Genomic DNA, 24,817 nt, shown 5'->3' with positions numbered 1-24,817 from the left:
GCACCTTCACGTTCATAGCAGCACTATTTACAATAGCCAAGACATGGAAGCCACCTAAGTGTCCACTGATAGATGAATGGATAAAGAAACTATGAAAAAATATACATATATACATACATACACAATGGACTATTACTCAACCTATAAAAAAGAAAGGAATCTTGCCATTTGAATAACATGAATGGACCTTGAGGGCATTATGCTTGGTGAAGTAAGTCAGACAGAGAAAGACAAATACCGTATAATCTTACTTATATGTGGAATCTAAAAACAAAAACAAAATATAGATACAGGGGACAGACTGTAGTGGGTAGGAGGTGGGCAAAATAGGTGAAGGGGGTCAAGAGTACAAACTTCGAGTTATAAAATAAGTAAGTCTTGGAGATGTAATGTACAGTGTGATGACTGTAATAACACCATATCGTATACTTAAAAATTGCTGACAGATCTTTAAAGTTCTCATCACAAGAAAAAAAATTTTTTTAACTATGTGAGGTGATGTATGTCAACTACACATTGTAGTGATCATTTCACAATATATACATATACTGAATCAATATATTGTACACTTGAAACTAATATAATGTTATATGTCAATTACATCTTAAAAAAACCCCAAAACAGTACCTCTTCAGTAGCTCCCATCTAGATCAATCGTCAATTCTCTTATAATGCCCTGCAAGGTTCTACAAGATCTGGTTCCCAGTTGTTTCTCCAACCTCATCTCTTACCATCCACCCACCCCCATATCACCTACTCTGCTCCAGCTGCACAAACCTCCACACTGTTTCACATGCTGATCCCTCTGCCTGGAATGTTCTTCCCCCATATGTTTCCATGGTATGTTCCCTCATCCGTTTTTAATCTTTTTTCCAAGTTATTCTCTAGTACCTGAGGTCTTCTCTGAGCACTCAACTTACAATTGCAACCTCCCTGTCCCACTAGCCTTCCCTATCACCCTAACCTGCTTTAATAATTTTACTTATTTTTTGATTGTCTCTTCCCGTTTGAGAATGTAAGCTCCAAGAGGGAGGGATTTTGTCATCTGGTCTATTTACTGTGGTGCCCCAGTGTTTAGAACTGGATCTGACACATAGTAGGTGCTCAAAAAAATGTCTGTTGAATGAGTGACAAACCAAGCAGGACTAAATACTGACATGGAAAGATCTCCAAACATCAATTGCTAAGTGAACAAAGGAAATAACAGAACATCTCCTGTATGGTCTTGAGATGCAGTATGACATAGTTTAATAGTATGTAAATGCACACAAAACTCTCTGAAAAGACATACACCAAATTGACAAGAGATGTTACTTCTGGAATAGAAACAGGATCAGTGATTAGAATTATAAGGGATAACTGCTTTAATTTTTTTCAATTTTTCACAAGAACATATGGACATATCCATATATTATTTATGCAATAAAAATGCATAGAGTAAAAACCCAATACTGGACTGGGAATCATGTAGAGCTAGATTTTGGTGAGTTTCATACCATTTCCTACCCATTTGAATTTGAAGCAAGTTACTCTCCCCATCTATGCCTCAGTTCTTCACCTGAAAAGTAGGTTTGACTTTGCTTACCTTACAAGGTTACTGTGAACTACAGATCTGCCAGAGCACGGGTGTGTCACCAGCCGTCCTGCCTTCCTGCCCATCTGTTCTACATTGTATGTCTATGAGAGAAAGTTCATAGGGACGGAGACAGAGTTCCAAAAAACCTTACTTCTAAGCCAGACCTGAGAATTAACAAACAAAGCAGCTCATTAGACTACTGTCCTTTCTAGAGAAAACTTTTCCTTAGGTGCCCCATCAAAAACCTTTGAAAAGACCTTCTGCTTCCAATCAGGATGTAGAAGAATGTGAAGGGCCTTCGACTCCTGTGGTAACAATAAAAACCCAGACAATATAAAAATTATACTGAATAGAAGGAAGAACATCCTTGATTAAATGAATTCCAGAGAAAAACGAACCTTTCAGAGGTGAACACAGAGCTGTGATAGCTTCCGTAGTTGGGTGCCTGGTCTAGGTATGGATGAATGGAAAGTTTCACAGAGAAACTTTGTAAGGACAAGGAGAAAATCAGCCAAGCCTTGAACAATATTATGGACTGATGGGATAGAATGGGATCTGGAAGGGTCCCCAAGCAAACATAGATTACGTAGCCTAACAATTCTCCTGCCTCACACCCATCCCCTGAATTTTGCCAAGAAAATCACAGTGAAGGAAAAGTCCAAAGGTAGAAAGATACCACAGCATTATCACAACATTCAGATCCTGGGGCCCGGCAAAAGTGGAATCCAAAGATATCAGAAACGGCAGCCCAGAACTTTCTCTGCTCAAATATTGACAAGATCAAAAAGGCAGCAGCGAGGCAAGGGGTTGGGGCTTGAGCTAATCACAAATGAACTGAATCTGCTACTGGATTAGCAGACAGCAACTTTAAATCAACTATTATACATTGTTCCTATAAATGTAATGTACGTGTATGTGTGAAGAAAGAAGGTAGTTTGCAAGAAAAATGGAAACTCAAAAAACAAATGAATGGAAGTCCTAGAGCTGAAAAATTCAAAAATATAAAAACAAATCACTGAATGGGCATAATGTCAGATCTGGACACTACAAAAGAAGGGATCAGTGAACTGAAATACAGGTCAATCGAAATTATCCAAATGCGGCTGGCTGGTGGGGGAAAGTGACCAAGAAAGAACAAAGGAGAACCTTTGGGGATAAAACATTCTATAACTTGATTGTGGTGGTAGTTACATAGGTGTATTACTTTGGCCAAAGTCATAAAATTGTGCACTTCAAATGGGTGCATTTTGTTCTATGTAAGTTAGACCTTAATAAAGTTCACTTAAAAATATATATAGACACTGTGTAGTGTTTCTGAAAGTTGTGTCCTGTGGGCCAATCATTGGTCTATTTGCCTTCAGTACATTCTTCTTTCCCATGCTTTGCTCTGTATCACAGGGGAGTTGACTCCTCTAGGCTTGTTCCCAGGCTCCCAGTTCAGCTGATTATAGGCAATGAGCAGCCAGTTGGAGGCACTGGTGGATGAGTTACCAGAGGAGGGGAAGAAGGAAGAAAGCAGAGTAATGTTTCTCTCTTTTTTTGTGTTTTGTCTGGTGGTTTTAGCAACCAGCTGCATCTCTTCTTCAAACCTAACTCCCAACAGGCTGGCTCACAATACTGGTTCTGGTAATATCATCTCTTTTCTGTGTCTATTCAGCCAAGGGAGAGATGGTAGCTTCTTCCCGCTGATGCAAATTTCTGAGCTGCCTCAGTTCCCTGTTTGCCTTTGCAGTCTTTTACCACCTTATAATCAGTTTCCTGTATTAAACTTCCTCTGTTTTAAATACTTAGAGTGGTTTATGTTTCTTGATCAGATAATGACAGATATACATCTGCTACAAGACAGCAGGTGCCCTACTCCTGCCAGATACCTTAAATTTACATAAGAAGAAGGGGCAGTTAGAGGCATCCTGTGTTTTAGTGTGAGCAGTGTCCAGAGCCAAAGAAACACACAAACCAGAAAGGTTGCTTTCCTGCTCTACAAATAGGACCTAGTTTTGTATCAAGGCAGAACCAGTATTAAATCATCCCACTCTTGCTCCCATCATCCCAACCATTCTCAGTCTCCTCGGATCATAGAATCTGTGAAGACTGAATCCTACACTGGGCTGGTGGGCCCTGATGAGCTGGGCATCTCTCAGGCCAGCTTTCCCATTTTCACAAAGGCAACAGGAGCTGAAGACTATCCCTGCCTGAATTCTTGGTTCTGCTCTCTGATACACTCCCAGGGATCTCCACACAGATGGATCCAGTAAAATTCTATTCCTTATTTGCAAGTTGGAGCAGAGACTAGGATGTGTCCACTAAATCACATCTATTTTTTTTTCCCCTGAGCACTCAGCCAAATCATATTTGCCAACTTCCCTTGCAGTTAGATTGGACCACGAGACCAGATTTTGGATAGTGAAATGTGCTAAGAAGTAATAAACATCAGTTCCTGACCAGACTCAAACACATCTCCCTGGTACAGTCAAAAAGTGGAAACGATCCAACCATCCATCAACTGATGAATGAATAAATAAAATGTGGTATAAGAGTATAGTGGAATATTAGTCAGTCATAAAAAGGAATGAAGTACTGACACCTGCTACAACATGGATGAACCTTGAAAACATTTTGCTCAGTGAAAGAAGCCAGTCACAAGAGATCGCGTAAGATTTTGTTTGTATGACACGTCCAGAACAGGCAAACCCATAAAGACAGAAAATAGATGAGTGGTTTCCTAGGGCTGGGGAGTGAGGTGGGGTTATAGGGAGTAACTGCTAATGGATTGCCAAAATAGATTAGTGGTAGTTTAGGGCTGGAGAGAGAGGTTAGGGGAAAATGGGGTGGGGTAGGGGTGGTGACTGGTAACAGGTTCAGGGTTTTGGAGGGAGAGATGAAAGTCTTCTAAAATTGATTATTGTGATGGTTATGCAACTCTGAGAATGTATTACAAACCACTGACTTGTACATTTTAAATGGGTGAACTGTATGGTATGTGAATTATATCTCAATAAAGCAGTTACAAAACACACAAAACATCCCTGGAAATATACCATGGTCTCCCTTGTCATTTGTCTGAAAGGAGATCTGAGGAAGTAAGAGAGGACAGAGCCTGAAAACGGAAAGACTCGATCATCAAGTAATCACCTAGAGAAGAGACTGCCCAATCAGAATACACCCACATTGGAACACTGCATAAGTGAAAATAAACTTTCATTATGTTAAGTCACTGAAATCATGATGCCATTTGTTATAGCAGTTACCCTAATACACAAGTGAACAACACTAAGGCACAAATTTCCTTGGTGAAAAAGATCAGCTCTCCTCTGAGTCTGTTGAATCTTGTTTAACAGACACCTGGAATCCCACACTAGGATGACTTCCATCACCACAGCCTCTGACCTAGCCTATGCAGCCCTACACTTTTCTGAATTCCATGCTTTGGGCCCTGCCCTCCGTTACCTTTGAATGGTAGTATTACCAGTAATTGTGTTTTTATATTTATCTGTATACAATGAATATGGATGACTCAGCTGTCTCTGCTTTTATGCATATAAAGAAAAATGCAATAGATTCGCTTTCTACTACCAAACCTTTACTCAGATACTCATCGTACGGATCTCTTCCAATTGTATAGCACAGTTTGATCATTTAGTCTTTTATTCATTCATTCATTCATTCATTCAATAAATACTCACTGAGCACCTACTGTGTGGCATGGGGCAGACAATGGCCTAGTATACCATGGCCCCTGCTCCCCTCAGGCTCACAGTCTAGTGGGAGGGATGATAAATATAAAATAAGTAAGCATAGAAATGTGAGCACTATGAAGGAAAAGAGCAAATGCTATGAGAATAAGTAAGAGTAGGGACATGGCTTTTAGATGTGGTATTCTTTGCAATATCAACCTCTCTCAGAAAGGGATATTTAAACTAGATCTTGAAGTGCCATTTGTGACAACATGGATGGACCTAGAGGATATTATGATAAGTGAAATAAGTCAGAGAAAGACAAATACTGTATGATTTCACTTGTATGTGGAATCTAAAAAACAAATGAACAAATATAAGAAAATATAGACCCATAGATAGAATAAACAGTGGTTTCCAGAGGGGAGGGAGGAGTTAGGGGTATGAGTGAAATAGCTGAGGGAAATTAAGAGGTACAAACTTCCAGTTACAAAATAAATGAGTCATGGGGATAAAATGTACTGCATGGGGAATACAGTCAATTACGTAATCTCTTTGAACAGTGACAGATGGTAACTAGATAGACTTACCATGGTGATCATTTTGTAACGTATAGAAGTATTGAATCACTATGTTGTGCACCTGGAACTAACAGTGTTGTAGGTCAATTATACTTCAACTTAAAAAATACAGAGACATTGGGAGGAAATGCATCAAAATGCTAATGATGGTTATCTCTGTGGGGCTGGGGATTATAGGTGATTACTCTTTATGTTTTCATGTATTTTTAGTTATCTGCAATGAACATGTATTGCTTGTAAAACTGGAAAGAAAACAACAAATGTAAAAAGTAAAAAGAGCAAATGTCAATAAAACAAACAAGACTCTGAAGGACGGTCGGGTTACAATGAGCATTCCAGACAGGAAATTTCTGCAAACACCCACAGGGGAGAACAGGCTGCTGCTCTTAAGAGCAGAAGGCAGATGAGGGTGGCTAAAGAGCAGTGAACTAGGAGGAGCAGGATGGGAGGCAAAGCAGAGCCAGGTTTCTCAATCAAGGGACTCCTACCCGGAAGAACTGAGGAGTTGTTCACTAAAGTTTCACATTTTACTCCAAATGGCTTTCCAGATCCTATCTCTTCGCAACAAACCTTCCTCAAATACCATCGTTGAAGATGACATAACACTGATGGTTGAGATTCTCTGCTGGGAAACAGAAGGGCAATTAACATTTATCCAGCATCTCCTATGTGCTAGGCACTGTGCTGTAGTTTTTTACTTACGATATTCTTATTTAATTATTAAAACCATCCCATTAATTCCCATTATCCTCATTTCTTCCACAGCAGTCCAGCCCATGGTTTTGTGGGCTATCAACAGCAAAGTGGCTTTCAAATATTTCTCAAACCACCCCAAAGTTAAATGTTCTCTGGACAACCAACTCCTGGTCAGTTAAGAGCTACAGGCCACTATTTGGCTAAATGACAAGTAGTTTTTCTCATTTACTTTAAAGAGCCATACTTTCTATAGACTAAGCCAGTAAGTCACTTCACACTTGCTGTGTTGCCTCTTCTGCAGTCTTTTTTCCCCCAGAGGGTACAACGTGATGATTTAATATACATGTACATTGTGAAACAATTACCACAGTTAAGTTAGTTAACACATCCATCACCTCACATAGTTACTTTTTTTGTGTGGTGAGAACACTTAAGATTTACTCTCTTAGCAACTTTCAAGTATACAATACAGTATTATTAACTGTGTAGTCATCATACATTACATCCCCAGAACTCATTCCTGACTAAAGTTTGTACCCTTTGACCAACATCTCCCCATTTTTTCTATCCACCACCCCTGGCAATCACCATTCTACTCTCTGGTTCTGTAAGCTTGAAATTTTTAGATTCCACATATAAGTGAGATCATACAATATTTGTCTTCCTGTGCTTGGCTTATTTTACTTAGCATCATGTCCTCCAGGTACATCCATGTTTTTGCAAATGGCAGGCTTTCCTTCTTTTTATAGTTGAATAATATTTCATTGCATATATACATATATATTATATATATACATATTATATATATAATATATATATATATACACACACACATATATATACATACACACACACACATTTTCTGTTGCCATTCATCTGTTGACCAACACTTATGTTGTTTCCACATCTTGGCTACTGTGAATAATGCTGCAATCAACAGGGGAGTGCAGATCTCTCTTTGAGTTACTAATTTCATTTCTATTGAATATATACCCAGAAGCGGGGTTGCCAGATCATATAGTAGTTCTATTTTTAATTTTTTTAAAAACCTCCATACTGTTTTTCATAATGGCTGAACCAATTTACAACCCCACCAACAGCGCACAAGGGTTCCCTTTCTCCATACTGACCAGTACTTGTTATCTTTCTTCTTTTTTATAATAGTTATCCTAATAGATGTGAGGTGGTACCTCATTATGGTTTTGACTTGTTCTTCCCTGATGATTAGTGATATTGAGCACCTTTTCATATATCTCTTGGCCATTTGTATGTCTTCTTTGGAAAAACATCTATTCAGGTCCTCTGCCCATTTTTTATCGGATTTTTTTCTGTTGAGTTGCATGAGTTTCTTACATATTTTAGAGATTAACCTCTTATCACACAGATAGCTTGCAAATATTTTCTCCCATTCTGTAGGTTTCCTTTTCATTTTGTTGATTGGTTCCTTTGCTGTACAGAGGCATTTTAGTTTGATGTAGTCCCACTTATTTATTTTCGCTTTTGTGCCTGTGCTTTTGATGTCATAGTCAAAAAAATCAGTGTCAAGGCCAATGTCAAGGAATTTTTCCCTATGTTTTCTTCTAAAAGTTTTATGGTTTCAGGTCTTAGATGTAAGTCTATAATCCATTTCAAGTTAATTTTTGCATATGGTGTAAGAGTCCAATTTTATTCTTTTGCAGGTGAATATCTAGTTTTGTCAACACAATTTATTGAAGAGACTGTCTTTTCTCCAATAGGTATTCCTGGCGCCCTGTCAAAGATTAACTGACTAGGTATGTGTGGATTTCTCTCTCAGCTCTCTATTCTGTTCCACTGGTCTGTGTGTCTATATCATTATGCCAGTATCATACCATTTTGATCACAACAGCTTTGCAAAACATACAGTTTAAAATCAGAAAGTATGATATAGTTTTGTTCCTTCTGAAGATTACTTTGCCTATTTAGGGGTCTTTTGTCTTACACAAATTTTAGGATTGTTTTTTCTATTTCTGTGGAAAATGCAATTGGAATTTTGATAGAGATTCTATAATCTTTTTATATCACACTAGGTAGCCTCCCCATTTGACTTAAGAAATGAAAGGTGGGGATAAATGGAGGAGTAACCGAACTTTTGGAATTTAATTTTATTATTTATTTTTAGTGGAGGTACTGGGGATTGAACCCAGGACTTCGTGCATGTTAAGCATGCACTGGAAATGAATTTTTATTAACAGCCTTCTAGCTGCCAGGGTCTGTGCAGGACATTTGCATATGGTGTATCTCATTTAATCCTCACCACAGGCATCTCCATTCTGGTTTACAGATAAGCAAACTCAGGTTTAATCAGTTTAATTACCTTGTCAATATCATATTGCTATTAAGTGATTCAAACATTAAAGCATATGCTCTTTACCCACCCCACAATGACTCCCTATAAAGCAGTGGTCTCAAGCAAGGCTGATTTTGTCCCTAGGGAACAGTTGGCAATGTCTGGAGATACCTCTGGTTGTCACACAACTTGGGGGGGTGGTGCTACTGGCATCTAGTGTGGAGACTGGGACTTTGCTAAACTTCCTACAATACATCAGACAGCCTCCAAAACAGAGAATTATGCAGCTCCAGATATCAATAGTACAAAATTGAGAAACATCCTATAAAGTAATAAACTGAGTTTTACCAAACATAATATTCTTTTTTCTACAAATAGCTACATTCTAACAAACCCTATCCCATTCAAAATCATCACCTCAAAGGACCAGATATTTATCCCTATCCCAACAATGTTCTTATGCTAACAACACTTCTACCAACATTTCTTTATGAAATTCCTTCCTTTTAAATATCTTCTTTGGTGGCAAATCTCTATTTTCCTAGTAGTTTTGATAATTGGAAATGGTCAAAAATTCTCAAACTTGGTAAAAATATGGGTCATCAAGCTACACAGTAATCATCACAGCCATAGCCGAGCACCTGCTTCACTCCAGAAGAACCTCTGTCAATACTTACTTCTTGGTAGACGTTAGTGTCCCATTTTACAGATGAGGAATCTAAGGCTTCAGGAAACTTAGTGGCTTGACTATATGCCATGCCACTTAGGTATAAGAGCAGGAGGCGGGAAGGTATAGCTCAAGTGGTAGAGCGCATGCTTAGCATACACAAGGTCCTGGGTTCAATCCCCAGTACGTCCTCTGAAAATAAAATAAATAAGTAAACCTAATTACCATCCACCCCCACACACAGAAAAATACAGGAGCAGGAATTCAAACCCAAATCTGTTTGCCTTCAAAGCCCACAGCAATGATACTGATTTCCTATGCACCCTGTTAACTGCTGTACAAGCCAGCTCTGAAGAAAAAATATCGCCCCCCTCCCAGTGATACAATGATATTCTGAATAATGGCAACATTGTCGAAATAAAGCAGAGAACTGCGGCACAATTAGTTTGAAGAGAACAAGTTACTTGTCTGCGTAAGTTCAAATATGTAATGCACACTCGTGGCTGCATTTTGAGATCACCGGTTAACTTTAGTCACCACTAACCAGCTCTCTCCTTCTTTAGCACAAAGCCCTTCCACTGGCACACAAATAAGTCAGTAAATGAAGGAAGGGCAAAAGAGAGGGAACCGAAGCAGGAAGCTGACAGAACAGGAAGATAACACAGGCTCCAGAAGGCCAGCCGGAGGAATGAGGACACTGGGAGTGGTAAGTTCTCCGGATATTTATTTTTCAAAAGGAAAATCTGTATTATTGGCAAGGCCAGTGCTCAGAAGCTCATGGGTTGGTCCATTTCTCAGGAAAAAAAAATGCAACTGGTCTTTTGGTAGGAAAAGTATATATCATAAAAGTGGCTACCGTCTAATGCTCTTGTCATATATGAAAAAGCAAGATGTATAAAAAGCATGGCCCTACAATTCCAAGAGGCCCATGGCTTATTGTGGTTGTCCGTCAGGCAAAGAAAATATAAGCTAAAGCTTTCTGGGAAGTTTCTTTGATGACGCCATGATATTATTACACTAGTGTATGTAGAGCATTGTGCTAAAATTAGGGAGTTCTGGTCCCAGATCACTTATTGACCAGCTGTTTCATTTTAGGCCCTTCCCTTTCCTTCTTTTTTCCTCCTCTCTAAAATAAAGGATTTAGACTAGATGACTCCTTATAAGGTCACAGATTTTGTGCTGCTCTTCACTGCCAGGAAAACAATCACCACAAATATGCATTCTTCTTTTGCAGCATGGTTTTAGGAACCTGGAGACAAACGCACTATAAAAGTAGGGTGATATCATTTTCCTACTCTTTGCAAACATGTAATAAAAAAATGGCTCTTTACATGAACATACAAATGAATACGGTGAGATCGCACGGTGAACAGAAACAAAAGAAAAAGAAAAGGAGGCTGGTGGTTACTGCAGAGACAACAAGCGCACACCGTCCCTCCACCTGAGCAATGACCTGGCTGGGGAGCCCAGAGGCCGAGGATGAGGTGACTGCTGTAGATTCGGGAACAAGCCTGCAGCCCCTCTGACATGGGCTGGATTCAGTAACATTCATGTAATTTCCACTCCGCCCCTGATACACACATTTCTAGGGCCCGCGGAGTATCTTCCTCTCCCCATCACTCCCCTTAACTTATTTATAGAGCGACTCATCAGCTATTCCAATAAACACATCACGCATTCAGTTTCACCTGCACTTGCTGAGTAATTTAGTGAGCTCAGTTTTGCCAGGGTTGGCGGTCTGGACCTGAAGATGCAGGGAGTAGAATATGAGCACACTCCTACTTTGCGACAGGTGAGTTTTGCTGTTTTTAAATCTAGGACTTTGATCCTCCTATTCTTCCAGACCATGCCTCTGCCTGCTGCGTGAACTGGTCAGCATCTTCCGGCTGCATGAGCATATCTAGTAAAGCCCTGTCTGTAAAAGCAACATCAAATAAAAAATGTTCATTCCATGCCATTGGGAGGCAAGAAATTTCACCACTAAAGGAAACCTGAAGTAGCTTTGAATGGGCTTCTGAATTCAGAGAAGGGAAAGCTATCAGGAAAAGACTCAGCTCAAGGCAGCTTCCCTAATACAGGGGGTCCTTGTCAGCTGAGGATTTGATCATTTGTTATTGCCAATCTTCAGTAACATTTACGGCCATGATTTGCTCCACTTCATAGGAGTTAAACGTCAACTCTAATGCAGGAAAATTCATTATCTGTCCATCACTATGTTGCTCTTTATAGGCACATGGTGATCTCCGTCGACTTTCTCAGAAATGTGCATAATGCCAAATCCTACTGCGGCTACACTGACAGCTGGCCAAGTTATCCCTAGAGCGAAGACACGAAATCCAGGATCTGACTACATGTATAAATGAAGCAAACATTGCCACGCTACAGGAAATCCCTCTGTGGTTCGAGAAAATAAGGTTCTTGGCATTGAAGGAGCCAGCCTGGCCTCAAAATGTATTTGTGGTGATTATCTTCCTGGCAGTGAAGAGAACCACTGTCTAACAGAGGACCATCGGACCAGAAGGAAAAGACCCATCATCAGAGAGAAAGGGGGCTCTCTGGGGAACAATCCCAGCCATTCTGCTTCCAAATGGGAAACACATATCATCCGGGGATCACTTCATCCTGCCACACCCACTTCTCTTAGATACTGACTCTTTATTTCAAAACATATTTCATTCTTTTATTACTTTGAGTGGAAGGTAATCAGATTATTTCATTCTGTTTGACAACAGTTACCTCTCCTTGGTCTGGGAAAAGACTTGGTGGTGAGTGACTTAAATGGCTTTCTTTTTTTTAATCTAACAAACTATTTTTTAAAATAGCATTAGTGTGCCAGGCATTCTTCTAGAAAATTCACCAGTGATAACTCATTTTATCCTTGAGTCAAGGATCAATCAAGTATAATTAAGTACAAATAAAAGCTGAACACACTCCTCTGGAGGAACAGAGTTACAGGACTTTTTTTTCAGGCTTAAGGAAGATGCCCTTCCCAACACTCCTTGCCCTGGGATGCTGAGTTTAAGGACGACTGTGGAGAGATGAGGCACATTTTCACAGAGACCATGAAGCCTCCCCTCAAAAAGGAATCAAAATCCTGACCACCACAGTTTGTCAGTGTCTAGTACAGCAGGACACACGCATGTGCTACGTACCCAACAGAAATATGTCCATATGTGTGCAAATATCATGTGCAAGAATGTTCACAGCAGCACTGTTCTTAGTATCCCCAAGCTAGAAACGACCGAAAGGTCTATTGGTAGGAAAACAGATCATTAGTTGTGGAATATCCATATAACGAAAAACTCCATAGCAAGGAGAACGAACCAACCACATCCAACAGCATGGACGAACCTCACAAACACGATGCTGAGTGAAAGAAGCCAGACACAAAAGAGTACATACCGTGTGATTTCACCTACACAAAGATTAAGGACAGGAAAAACTCATTTATGGAGACAGAGGTTGCAATAGTGGCTGCCTATGGAGGGGTGGGGACTATCTGCAAAGGGGCATAAGAGAACTTTCGGAGCTGGGGGTGGAAATATTTCATATTTTGTTTACATGTGTATATCTATTTCTAAAACTCATCAATTTGTATGAAGACCTATGCACTTCACTGTCTGTGCATTTTACAAACTTCAGTATGAAACAGAGATGCGGCCTCACAGGCATTACAAGAATCCTGGAGCCGTGGGGTTCTGTGTTGTTGCTGTCCCACAGAGGCTGCCAGTGGCAGGTCTACAGTCTGCAGCCTAATCCAGCTGCTGTAGCAAAACAAAGCCTGTGAGAAATCAGACACAAGAGTCCTATGACTCATGTCACTGCCAACCCTTACTTTATTCATCCCCTGTGGAAGACGCTGGCCGTGGAGGAAGGTTGCTAGGGAGGTGCCAGAGCTTTGCTTCTCAAGCCACATTTGAAACCCTCCCAGAGTTTTTTGCTGTTATGATTCAAGCATGACCAGTTCCTAGCCCCGGCAGAGGTCAGGCCCAGCGGAAAGGCTATCTGGGCCTGGTTCTCACCATGTTCACATAATGCTACCCCTCTTCCTATATATTATCAGAGGAGGAAGGGTGACTGTAGGACTAAGACATTTACGCAGCTGGGATTTTGTGAGATTCGATATGGCAAACCCCTAGTTATCCTCCAAATCCACAGTAGTTGAATTTGGATGGGCACATGGCCACTCATCTCGAGACTACATTTCCCAGCTTCCCTTACAGCTAGATGTGGTCATGTGACTATGCTCTCATCATTGGAATGTAAGTAGAAGTGGCCTGCGCAAATTCTACTTGCTTTAAAGGCAGTTGCTTGCCCTGGGCTTCTACTCTTTACTCCTTTCATTAGGCTGGAACACAGAGTAGCAGTGACCTAGCTTCAACTAGAAGAGGACGACAGTCTCGGGAATGAAAGAGCTACAAAATGGACAGAAGTTAGGTCCTTGAACAACTCCTGGAACAGTGCTATGCACCACTAACTGGTCCACTCACCTCTAGACTATGTGAAAGAGAAATTTCAATTTTATTTAAATCATTGCATTTGGGGTCTCTTTGCTACAGCATCTTAGCTGATGCCCCTGGCAATAGCTTTTGAGGCTCATTGTCTCCAGGTAGGAATTTCCAAGTCTCACATACTCTACCTAGCCCCTTAATTTGTATTTCAAAGTTCAGATTATACTATTACAAAAAGGCAGCACCCTCATTCCCCATCACACAATGTGAGTTCTGTTGTTTAAAGTAGCCCCACCCTCCCCACCCCACCAGTCTCCAGGTTATTCTCAGCTCCTTATACGTGTATACAAGGTCCTTCCAAGACACAGTCCCACCCTCCACACTCTGCCTCACTGCATGCATTTGCTTCACCTACATCTTGCGCCCCGGATGTTTCCTGAAGGCACACTGCACACGAAGAACTCTACATTCACACTTCTGGCCGAGCAGAATGGCCTTTTCACCACCCCCATCCTGCACTCTCTCCCACTCATGGAGCAACTCTTACTATGTCTTCAAAACCCAGCCCAAAAGACCCCAGAGAAGCTTCTTTAAATCCCCTAAGGAGAATGACTTCCTCCCTCCACTATGCCTCGATGTTCATGAGGATGTCTATCACTATGAGCTGTAGGGATTTAGTTACATGTCTGGCCTCACAGCTAGAATATATGTTCCAAAGACAAACTCCCTGAAGACTAAGACCATGCCTTACCCATTTTCATAACCTTGGCATTCCAGCTCATGATCTGGCTCATATTCAGTGAGGGTTGAATGAAAGAGGGAAACAGAATTTAACAGGTGGCAGGTTTCAAAACTCTATACGTACATTATCATTCTTACCTATTCAGTGCAAATGCATAGTGGAATTTAATATTGTGCTGGTCGGCCAAATCACATGTCAGCAGGGTTTCCAGTGTTTCTACCAGCTTCACTATAGCATCGTAGTCCTGTTGGCAAGAGGTCCCGAGATGAGAACGAGGAAACACCGCTCTTCACAGATTTTCTTGAACAGTTACAAACATGAGACCAGCATTTAAATACAAGCCTCTCCCTACAGACAGCACTTAGTGAAGTTAAGGCTCTTGAGAGAACAGCAATGAGATTTAAAAAAAAAAAAAAAACCAACAAGATGCATGAAAGAGAAGACAGAGAAAGAATCCACACTATCAGAGGCCACAAAAGGACCAAGGGAAGGAGGTGAGATTCAAAGCCAACAAAAGAAGGCAAATGATCCAGCAGCTAGGAAAAAGCTATGACATTTTGAGTGCAAGAGAGTCAACACCACCAGCAGGGCTGTGGGCTAAAATGAACTGGACATAAATATATAAGAAATCTTTCAGGCATTTGCCACATAAAGTCCTTCCTATTTTTCAGAAACAATCAAATTCATCTAAACCTGAGTCTCTCAACCTTGGCACTGCTGATATCGGGGGCTGGACCCTTCTTTATGGTGAGGGCTGTGCCGTGCAACACAGGATGGTCAGCAGCGTCCGTGGCCTTGACCCACTAGATGCCAGCAGCATCTCCCCCTCCCTCCTGAGTTGTGACAACCAAAAATGTCTCCAGACACTGCCACATGTCCCCTGCTTGACAACAACAGCTCTAAACTACATAATTACCCAGGGAAAAATGGCTACCGTGTCTGTCTGAGCTGTGTCCCCTCTGAGCAGAGCCATCTGCTACTCTTTCAGCCAGGCTTAGAATCACTGTTCCTGGCCAACTCGATGACAGCCGGCCACAGTTAGCAGATGAGGACTTCCCACTGAACTCTCATGCCTCTTTAATGGCTTTATACCTCGATGCTGCTGCCCAAGGAAAGGGAAAGCAGAGTATTTCAAGAAGCTTCCAAATCACCCTTGAGCCTGACAGTTCCACCAACGGAAAATTATAAATAGGAGAGATGCGTGAAACAGAAGGAAGCCTGCAGCCCAATGGAAGAAAGACTTCAAAAAAGTTCATTCCCATTCTCTTGTTGCATGGGGCACAATTTAATCATTGTCATAATTCCTAATAGCACCTGCTATTAAAATCAATTAGATGCATCTGTTTATCACTAGGGGCATGAGTTCCTTAAGTGGGTGATTCTGTTCTTGGTTCAGGTCATAAATGGAAGCCTCACTCGTTTAAAGACTCGTGGCCAACAACCTCCAGTATGGCTTTGTAGAACTCTGCAGGTTACGTGCATTGCCCTGCGTTCCTCCAAAGGAAAGGAAGGCAAGACATCCTTAGAAATGGCTCCACGGCACTAAACTTGGAGGGAGGAAATGACTCATTTCCTCCCCCCTTTCACTAATAAGTGGTGGTAAACAAAGAAGGAAGTGACAACGGCCTAGAGGAAGCTGCAGAGCAGAGGAGTTAAGAGCAAGGGCAACAGAGCTGGCTGCTTCAGTTTGAATTTTGACTTTGCCACTGCTGAGTGACCTTAGGCAAGTGACTTAACTTCTCTGTGTCTCATGCTCCGCATTTGTAAACTGGGGATAATCAGAGTATACACCCCGTAGGCTTGTGAAGGGGATTAAGTGAATTACAATTTGCAAAGGGCTTGGAACAATGCCTAGCACAAAGTGCACATAAACTGCTCAATTCTGAGATCCTTTTATCGAGGAGTACTGTCAATGAGATTTTGTTGGAGCAACCTTCTGATATGACAAAACCCTCTCCAATATTTCCACCACAACAGGTATGCTAAGTGACCTATGACCTACCCACATTCCTATTGTATCTACAGAATAGCTACCTAACCACACACCAAGTGTAAGAGCACTTCACAGAAGGAATTCCCCATGTCAAGGGAGAACTCAGCATGCATTAGCCTCAGCTAAACATATTTCATACCTGGATATTGCGGTAGGACAGCAGTAAATTAATGACAATGTCTGCGGTCAGAACCTCAGTATTATCCAGGCAGAGTTTGATCCGAGCCAGCTCCTTCACCAGTTCATCACCCTGGTATTTCTCTCTGGCTCTCTGGATGTCATTTAACAAGGTTTCTTTGTAATAGACACTGGAGAGGGAAACAGGAAAACCTCTAGTTGCATTCACATGCATCCAGGACTCTGTTTACTCTAGCAGCTGAAACCAACTCGGTTCTCATTGACATGACAGGCTAACACATGGGAGCCTCGCCTGGGCCTGAGCCTCCCTGCATCAGCCAACAGGAGACACGTCCTACTTGTGAGTCACATTTTGCAGAAACTAACCACTCAACAGTAACAAAGAAAAATCAGTTCATTTCGACTTAGAAAATATTTTCAAAGTTGATCCCATATGTATTTGCATGTATTTGGATGACACAGAGGCCTTGCTATCCACCCCACCCCTCTTCCCTTCCTCTGGTATTTTCAAACTCAGAGGCCAAGAAGGTACCTTACTTGAACAGTAATTTCCCCCACTGTTGAGAAATTTTCAAAAGCTGAACAAAACTCCAAAGCCATGAAACAGAGTAAAATGAGAACCTCTTTAAACTATATGTATCAGGTGTCCCCAGCGAATAATCATAAAGCCTTTTTCATTTGGTTGAGAGCCAGAATCTGGACGTGTCCACCAGCAATCCAAGAAGCCGTGCCTGGACCCTTACAGACAACCTCTGCCTTTATCCGCCACTCTCCTTGTCATTTTCAACAACCAGAATGCTTTTCTAATGTAAAACATAACTTCCCTCATCTGGGCATCTGGATAATAACATGGATGGATGACAACACATAAAGCAGTTTAAATCCACACTGGAATGTCTCACCATAGCCTCTCAGAGAACCAATGCTAGGATCTGGTACTTGGTTTAAAATCTTTAAAAATGACCTAATTTGGTACAAGGAGGCCAACTTACAATGACCATAGATTAATTTAAATTGCCCACTTTCCCAGTAATTTTTTTTATGGAGACTAGGCATTGCCAAGCTGTAATACTATCAACCCATTAAGTAGCTGAAATAATTTAACTGTAGAAAGTAAAATGAGTTTGTTTACTAAAAAAAAAAGAGTAAGTTCAATTAAATACTAGTCTTCAGAGAAGGAGAAACAACACATAAGAATAACAAATGTTACTCACTTTGAATAGTTTTTAAACGATGCCCCCCAAAAGTGTATACAGTACACAGCCTGGTCCAATGCTTAAAATAAGATCTCAATTAACACTTCAAGAATGAAGTGACGCCCCACAGCAAGCACTCTGATGTAAAAATATCAGTGCACTGCTTTAATTTTTTTATTTCCGTATTTGTCTATTGGTTAGTACCCAAATGATGAGCCAATTAGCAGATTCTACTAATGTTTAAAATTCTATGATTAATCAAATGAGTCATTAAGCTGGGTGAAAGCCATTGGCCATTTGGTGGACTATAAAAAGGCATCAAAGCTATTAAAGTGTTATTAGGTTAGCCTGACAAGTAAAAATTTACACTTTAGTCTTGTTTTCAAGGGTAATTCTGAAAAATAGCTTTAATAAACTAAGAAACCTAGTAAGAATGGTAACTTGTAAGTAAATAAACAAAACACTGAATAAAGTATGGCTTGGGGACATCATATATGCAATAAACATGCAGCCATTTCTCCCTCTAGAAACCAGGAAAGATGCTGCTAATCAATGTGAACTTGGAAATGGCTTCAAACCCCTTTCCAGCACAGGGCTCCGGGTGGCTTTTACCAATCTATCAAAGTTGGCACTTGAGCTGAAAACTCATCCACCATCCCCGTTACAGATGTGTTAAACCATAAGCACCATAAACCCTCTCGCTAACCCTTGCCAGGTACCTAGTAGGTCAAGGGATGCAATCAGCCAACAGGTATTTGAAGTTCTTTGAAATTAAACCAAATAAAAAGAGTTGTTTTCCTACTGAAACATACAAAAAACTGAATGAGAAACAAACTTGAGTCCACCTCTTGCAAAGACCTTGCTCATCAAGCGGACTTAAGCTAGCCTACTTCCTTGTCAAACCTGAAAAGACGATATGGGAGAGTTTGCTCCCGGAGCTTCACTAAAATGTTCACTGAACAATCAGGCAACAGTTAGCAAAGTGTGACTGAATGAGGCTTCCCAGGAACGTGCCACGAAAGGTTCCCCCATTTGTTTTCTACATTGGCATGTAGTCACATGTGTCTGGGTTTCCAGTCTTCTTCTCCCATTAAAGTCTGTAGCAGAAACCCTGTGTCCGCAGAAGAGGTGACAGGATAGAAAAGGGGAACAGACGGTTAACGAGCGCGCACCGGACATCAATCCTACAGCTGTAACACTCCACGGTTCAGGGAGCCACTGCGCCAGCCAAAGGGACGTGAGGTCCCGTACATTTCATCTGAAGTCAGTTCTGCCAAAGCTTCGGATTTTCATTCATTTTGGAAGGACAAATCCCTCTCCTTATAACATAACTTTCAGGAGTAAATCCTTTAAATTGGCTGCAGGCAAAATAACTGGATCCTTTGGTTGAGTAGAATAATTTTTCTGCCTTTAAGCTTTAGAAGAACATTTTAAGGACTGGTTTCTTGAGCACTGAGGCTCAAAGAGGTGAGCAGACTGTTCCAAGGCTACATGACGAGGAATCCCCTAAGCTGGGATTCAAACCCAAACCTGTCAACCCTTGAATTCGTACTTCACACCTTCTCCAACATAAATCTACAAAGAACACATCACAGGATACCATGAGGTCAGGATGGCTTCAGCCTGACTCAGTGCATCACAGATTTTAGAGCCCAAGAACTTACGGTCAGAATGACTTTGCTGATGCACTTTAACAACCTCAACAGCTGACTGGGTTGGGGGTGGGTAGGAAATCATGTTCAGAAATGATCTTGAAACACGGAACCTCAGAGTTAAAAGCACTGAAGAAAATCAATGACTTAAGTTCCTTATTTTCTAGATGAGACAACTCCAGAGAAGTTATTTATCACTTACCAAGGTTGCACAGGGAGTTGGGGCCAAATACAGGCTCAAACCTGACCTCAACTTCAGTCTTTTTCTCTTTTGGCTACACCCAAACAGCCAACTTAGTGAGGTAGTACGGAACGATAACGGATTCCAGGTTGACTTAAAAATGATTGGCCGGGTTCCCCACCCTCTGGGCACTATGGTCCCTTAAGGGTACATCATCCCCATGGATGTGAAGAGAAAACTCTGACAAAGCTCCCAGGGTTGTTGATGTCTGACGGGAATTACCATGAGGTCACGTGGATGTCCTTGAGGATGCTGGTAAACCAAACCTGTCCACCAGGGACACTCACAGCAGACCCAGGATGGTGTCCCACTTGGGCTGCATGTACCCTGAGGCACGCCTCTAGGCATCACTCTCGTAGCAAAGATAATCAATGCACGGTGTCACAACATCCGGGATGAAATAGTAATTTCCACTAGATGCCTGGAAAACAAGAAATAAAAATGCTTCACAAAATAATTGATGCAGAAGCATGACCGTGGATTTGGGCAGGTGGAACCCTGATGGGACCAGAGGATGAGCAACAACTTGCACAATATGACTATGAATCTATCAGGCGCAAAACAGGAAGCCGCTCAATTTCACAAGCTCTAATACATGGACGTCTGACAAAAATTTGGTTTCAAATGCTGAACTGATCTCTGTCTCTGAACTTCATCAGCAGAGATTTTGGGGTTTTCAGTCTCAGAAATCACATCATTTCATTACTTGCCCTGCCCCGCCATCAGAGGGAACGTGAGCCCATTGATAACCAAGCATTACAATGTAAAGGCTTATTTTCTTTCTTTCAGCACAGATGGAAAGGCCTTGTTATTTGATAATTTAACCACAGTTGAACTATTTATAAACTTTGTTGGGTAAAAACTGTTTGGCAGGAAGCAGATATTAATAAATAAAATTAGTCTCAGAGATGTTTTGAAAAAAAGGATCTGTTGTAAAATTTTTATTGACAAATAATGCTCAGGTAAAACAGTTTCTTTTCCCTATGGAGGAATTACAACTTGACTATGACTCGTGATCCTTTGTGAAGCGTAAACACTACTTTTAAAGAGCATTAAGCCAACCCAGTTTTTAGCCTGTCTGGAGGACTAAAATAAGTTCTTATACGACATTCTTCTGTCATAGTCAATCTTCTGTCTGTACTGTCAAAAAAAGCAACTAGGTTAGAATTTCAGACTTTTAAATTCCTACCTCTTTACTAAATGTTAAAGAATTTACATGATGTCAGAAGTAATTCATCTGATTGCTTTCCTCTAATTTTTTAAACTAAACTAAACTAATGGAGTTATTTAGCTATTTTGGCAGGATGCAGACATAACTTTGGCACGCATACTTTCACCAAGAATGAGAAGTCAAATCAGCAATACAGCTTCTTCTAAATTAAAAAAGAAATTCATTCATCACAGAGAAAAGTGTCACAATGCCACAATCTCCAATCAAACAGAAGTCCTGGGAAAACTTACCACATTGGGGAACTAGTTTCAAATACGTATCTGACAGACATTTTAAAGTTTTCCTTTTGAATAAGATGTGCTTGCAGAAACACAGGTGGCATTCTTCTTTCTACGTAAATTTAAGATGTAAATAACTGCCTTGAAATTCTCCCTTTTGCACCTTCTAGGGTATCTCTAGCCCTGTCTATACATGTCTTTAGGCCCTAAAATATTTTGTTAAGCAAAAATGACTAGTGCTGCTCTAGTCAAACATATTTTAGACTGTGTCAGCAAACGTTTTTTGTAAAAAGCCAGATGGTAAATATTTTTGGTTCTGTGGGCCATACAGTTTCTGTTGCAGCATGAAAGCAGCTGTAGACAACATGTAAACACATGAGCATGGCTGTGTCCCAATAAAACTTTATTTATGGCCACAAATGCGAATTTCATCTTTTTACACGTCCTGAAATATTCTTCATCTGCTGATTCTTTTCCAATCATTTAAAAATGTACAAACCAGTGTAAAATCACTGGTTATACAAAATCCAGTGGTGGGCCAACCCTTGTCTAACACTAAGCTTTCTGATCTTGAGGTCCTGGGTTCAAACCCCAGTACTTCCTCTAAAAATAAATAAACCTAATTACCTGATGTTTCATTATTTCTGGTACTACGTTTTATGAAAGTACTTAACCTGCTGCAAAATAGCAGCTGGACACTGTCCCTGTGAGCACCAGATGCTGGTGTTAAACATGTCAAACTACAAATGACAGTGTCTTATCAATAGAAGTGGCAGAATGTTGGGTGTGTTGGTGACACCTCGGTAAAGAAGGAAGAAGGCTCGTGGCTACGTCCCAGCAATCGCTGGGCATGGCCTACATCAGAGGAACAAAGACTCTCCCCTCCTTGAGAGTATCTTCAAATTCTCAAAGACAAACTCAAATTGCCCAGCAAAGTAAGGTTCTGGTAGGTTAGAGACGAATTTCTCCCTCATCTAGAACAAGAAGACTATGTTGCTGAAGTAAATTAAATGAAATGCTATTTATACACTCAGAAGTTAAACTGGTTGTTCTTCCACCAGAAATAGGTTGAGTTCACGGTAAAAGATTTCCCAGTTCAGACTAAGGGAGAAAAGAGCTGTGTGAGTCAGTGAAGTCCAGAAGGTAAAAATTATCTTTGAAGAAATGAAGTTCGCTATTTTCACGAAGTTAGAATAAGACTGGACTAGTGCCGAGCTCTCCCCTCAGAAACAACCATAACTGGTAAAAAAGATATTTTAAAAAAAATCACTTAAAGCCTCTATAAATTGTTTTAAGAGCATACAGCTATGGGAGGAACATTTATTCAAGAAAATCCATCCAATCTCGGTAAGAGCAGTGAGTCTAGCATTTGAGCTCTATCCTGCTCTTCCCCTTACCCTCTAGTGACGGTTCTACTCTGGATGGGTACAGCCTAGAAGTCGGGGCTTCCCTCTCACCCCCAACCTCCAGTCCAGTGACAGTTCCTCCCTGGGAAGGCCAGGCCACCAGCATGCTCATTCACCACAGTCCTGTGCGGCAGAAGCCCTCCTCCAGGCAAGTGTGGTCAGAAAGACCAGGGCTCCATTTCTCCACCCAGTTCCCCTTGCGGGGCGGAAGCTCTACCCTAGGTGAAGCAGGCCGAGAATACTGAGCCCTGATGGTTTATGTCCCAGCTCAAATAGGGCGTAGGTTCCACGCCAGGAGAGGCTAGCTCAGGAGACCAGGGGCTGCTCCCCCTGCCCGGCACCTCACTCAGAGCAGGGTCTCATTGTGATACAGGCAGGCTGCTACCCCCTCCCTAGGTCTGGATCGGTGGTGCAGAGGCTCTGCTTAGGGGTAGCGGCATGATGTAAGAACAGAGAGCTCTGCAGCTCTCGCTAAGGGGGCTGACTTTACATGGAACATAGCACGGGGAAGTGCAGACCTATGGGCACTGTCAAAAACGATGGAGATTTTCGTGGCAGAAAATTAAGAGGAGGCTGGTAGCGGTATGATTGCAACAGGTGAACGGTAGACCAGCTAGAAGTTTAACAAAGAGAAACAGGGGAAGAGAAAGCTATGAAGGCTTTCCTGAGGTCAGAGTAAACCTTAAAGACCAGCCTTAAAAACTACTCCTGCAAAGGAGCCCAGTGTTAATGGTATCGGACTGTGGAACACTTGTATCTCAGGGCGTTGTCAAAAACAATAAAGCAACCGGCTAACAACAAGAGGAGACTAACAACCGGATGTAGTATCAGTAGGGGAAGATGAGTCAGAAACTTGACAGGGAAACTGGGGGAAAACAGAGTCCAAGAGAGCCCATCTATAACCACTGTCATCCCTGGGCGGGGATGGGAGGGTTAGGGTGGCCGTGTACATGCCCAAGGCTACACCTTCCGAGGAGTGACATCAGAGGCTGCACACTAAGCAAACAGACTTCAGTGAACCAGTCTAGTGAAGTCACTAAATAAATAAATAAACCAGCAAACAACAACATCCCAGATGCAGGAGGGAGAGAAATCAGTATCCAGAGTTGCTATGATATATTATCTAAAATGTCCAGTTTTCAACAAGAACAACAAAAAACACAAAACAGGCAAAGAAACAGGACAATGTGATCCATGTACAGGAAAAACAGCAAACAAGTGACTGCCTTTGAAAGGCAAGTACTGCACTTAGGAGACAAAGACTTGAAAACAGCTATTACAGATACGTTCAAAGAACTAAAGGAAACCATATGTAACAAATTAAAGGTATGATGACAATGTATCATCAAATACCGACTATCAATGAAGAATCAGGAATTACCAAAAAAAAGAAAGGAATGGAAATTCTGGAGTTAAAAATTATAATACCCCAAATTAAAAATTCACTGAAGGGGCCCAAGAGAAAATCTGAATGGAAGAAAGAATCAGCAAACTTCTATATACATCAATAGAGATTATGTAAGCTGAAGAATGGAGAGAAAAAAGAAGGGACGCAAATGAACAGAGCCTGAAGGACTGGGGGACATCATCAAGCCCATCAACAAACACAAGTCACAGTGGGAGTCCCAGCAGGAGGGGAAAGGAACAGAAAACTACTGAAAGAAATCATTTCTTCAAACTTCACAAATTTGATTAAATGAATCTACATATCCAGAAGTTAAATAAATTCCAATTAAGACAAACTCAAAGAGATCCACACCCAGATACATCACAGTCAAAATTTTGAAAGGCAAAGTCTTGAAAGCAGCAAGAGAAAAAAGTGTATTACAATGTGCAAGGGAAGCCCAATAAAATAAGCATCTGACTTTTCATCAGAAACAATGAAGGCTAGAAGGCAGTAAATGACATATCCAAAGTGATGAGAGAAAAAGAAAAGTCAACCAACAATCTTGTATCTAGCAGAACTATTTCTTAAAAATCAAAGTGAATCGAATTTAACCAAAAGTACACAGGTCTCTAGAGAAAACTTCAATACCTTAATAAAGGA

The 24,817-nt window shown here is 41.1% G+C and overlaps 1 protein-coding gene across 1 annotated transcript in view; it reads right to left on the bottom strand.

Moving 5' to 3' along the window:
• MAP3K15 (mitogen-activated protein kinase kinase kinase 15) overlaps positions 1-24,817 on the bottom strand; it is a 118,571-nt gene that overhangs the window by 57,579 nt on the left and 36,175 nt on the right. The window contains 4 exon segments of the mRNA XM_064483209.1: positions 14,833-14,939; positions 16,828-16,996; positions 20,138-20,178; positions 20,181-20,336. Of these exon segments, the coding sequence (XP_064339279.1) occupies positions 14,833-14,939; positions 16,828-16,996; positions 20,138-20,178; positions 20,181-20,336 (473 nt within the window).

The sequence above is a fragment of the Camelus dromedarius genome, chromosome X (assembly GCF_036321535.1).
Source record: "Camelus dromedarius isolate mCamDro1 chromosome X, mCamDro1.pat, whole genome shotgun sequence".
NCBI lineage: Eukaryota > Metazoa > Chordata > Mammalia > Artiodactyla > Camelidae > Camelus > Camelus dromedarius.
Note: the sequence above shows the minus strand (reverse complement) of the source record. Positions and strands in the feature narration are given on the sequence as shown.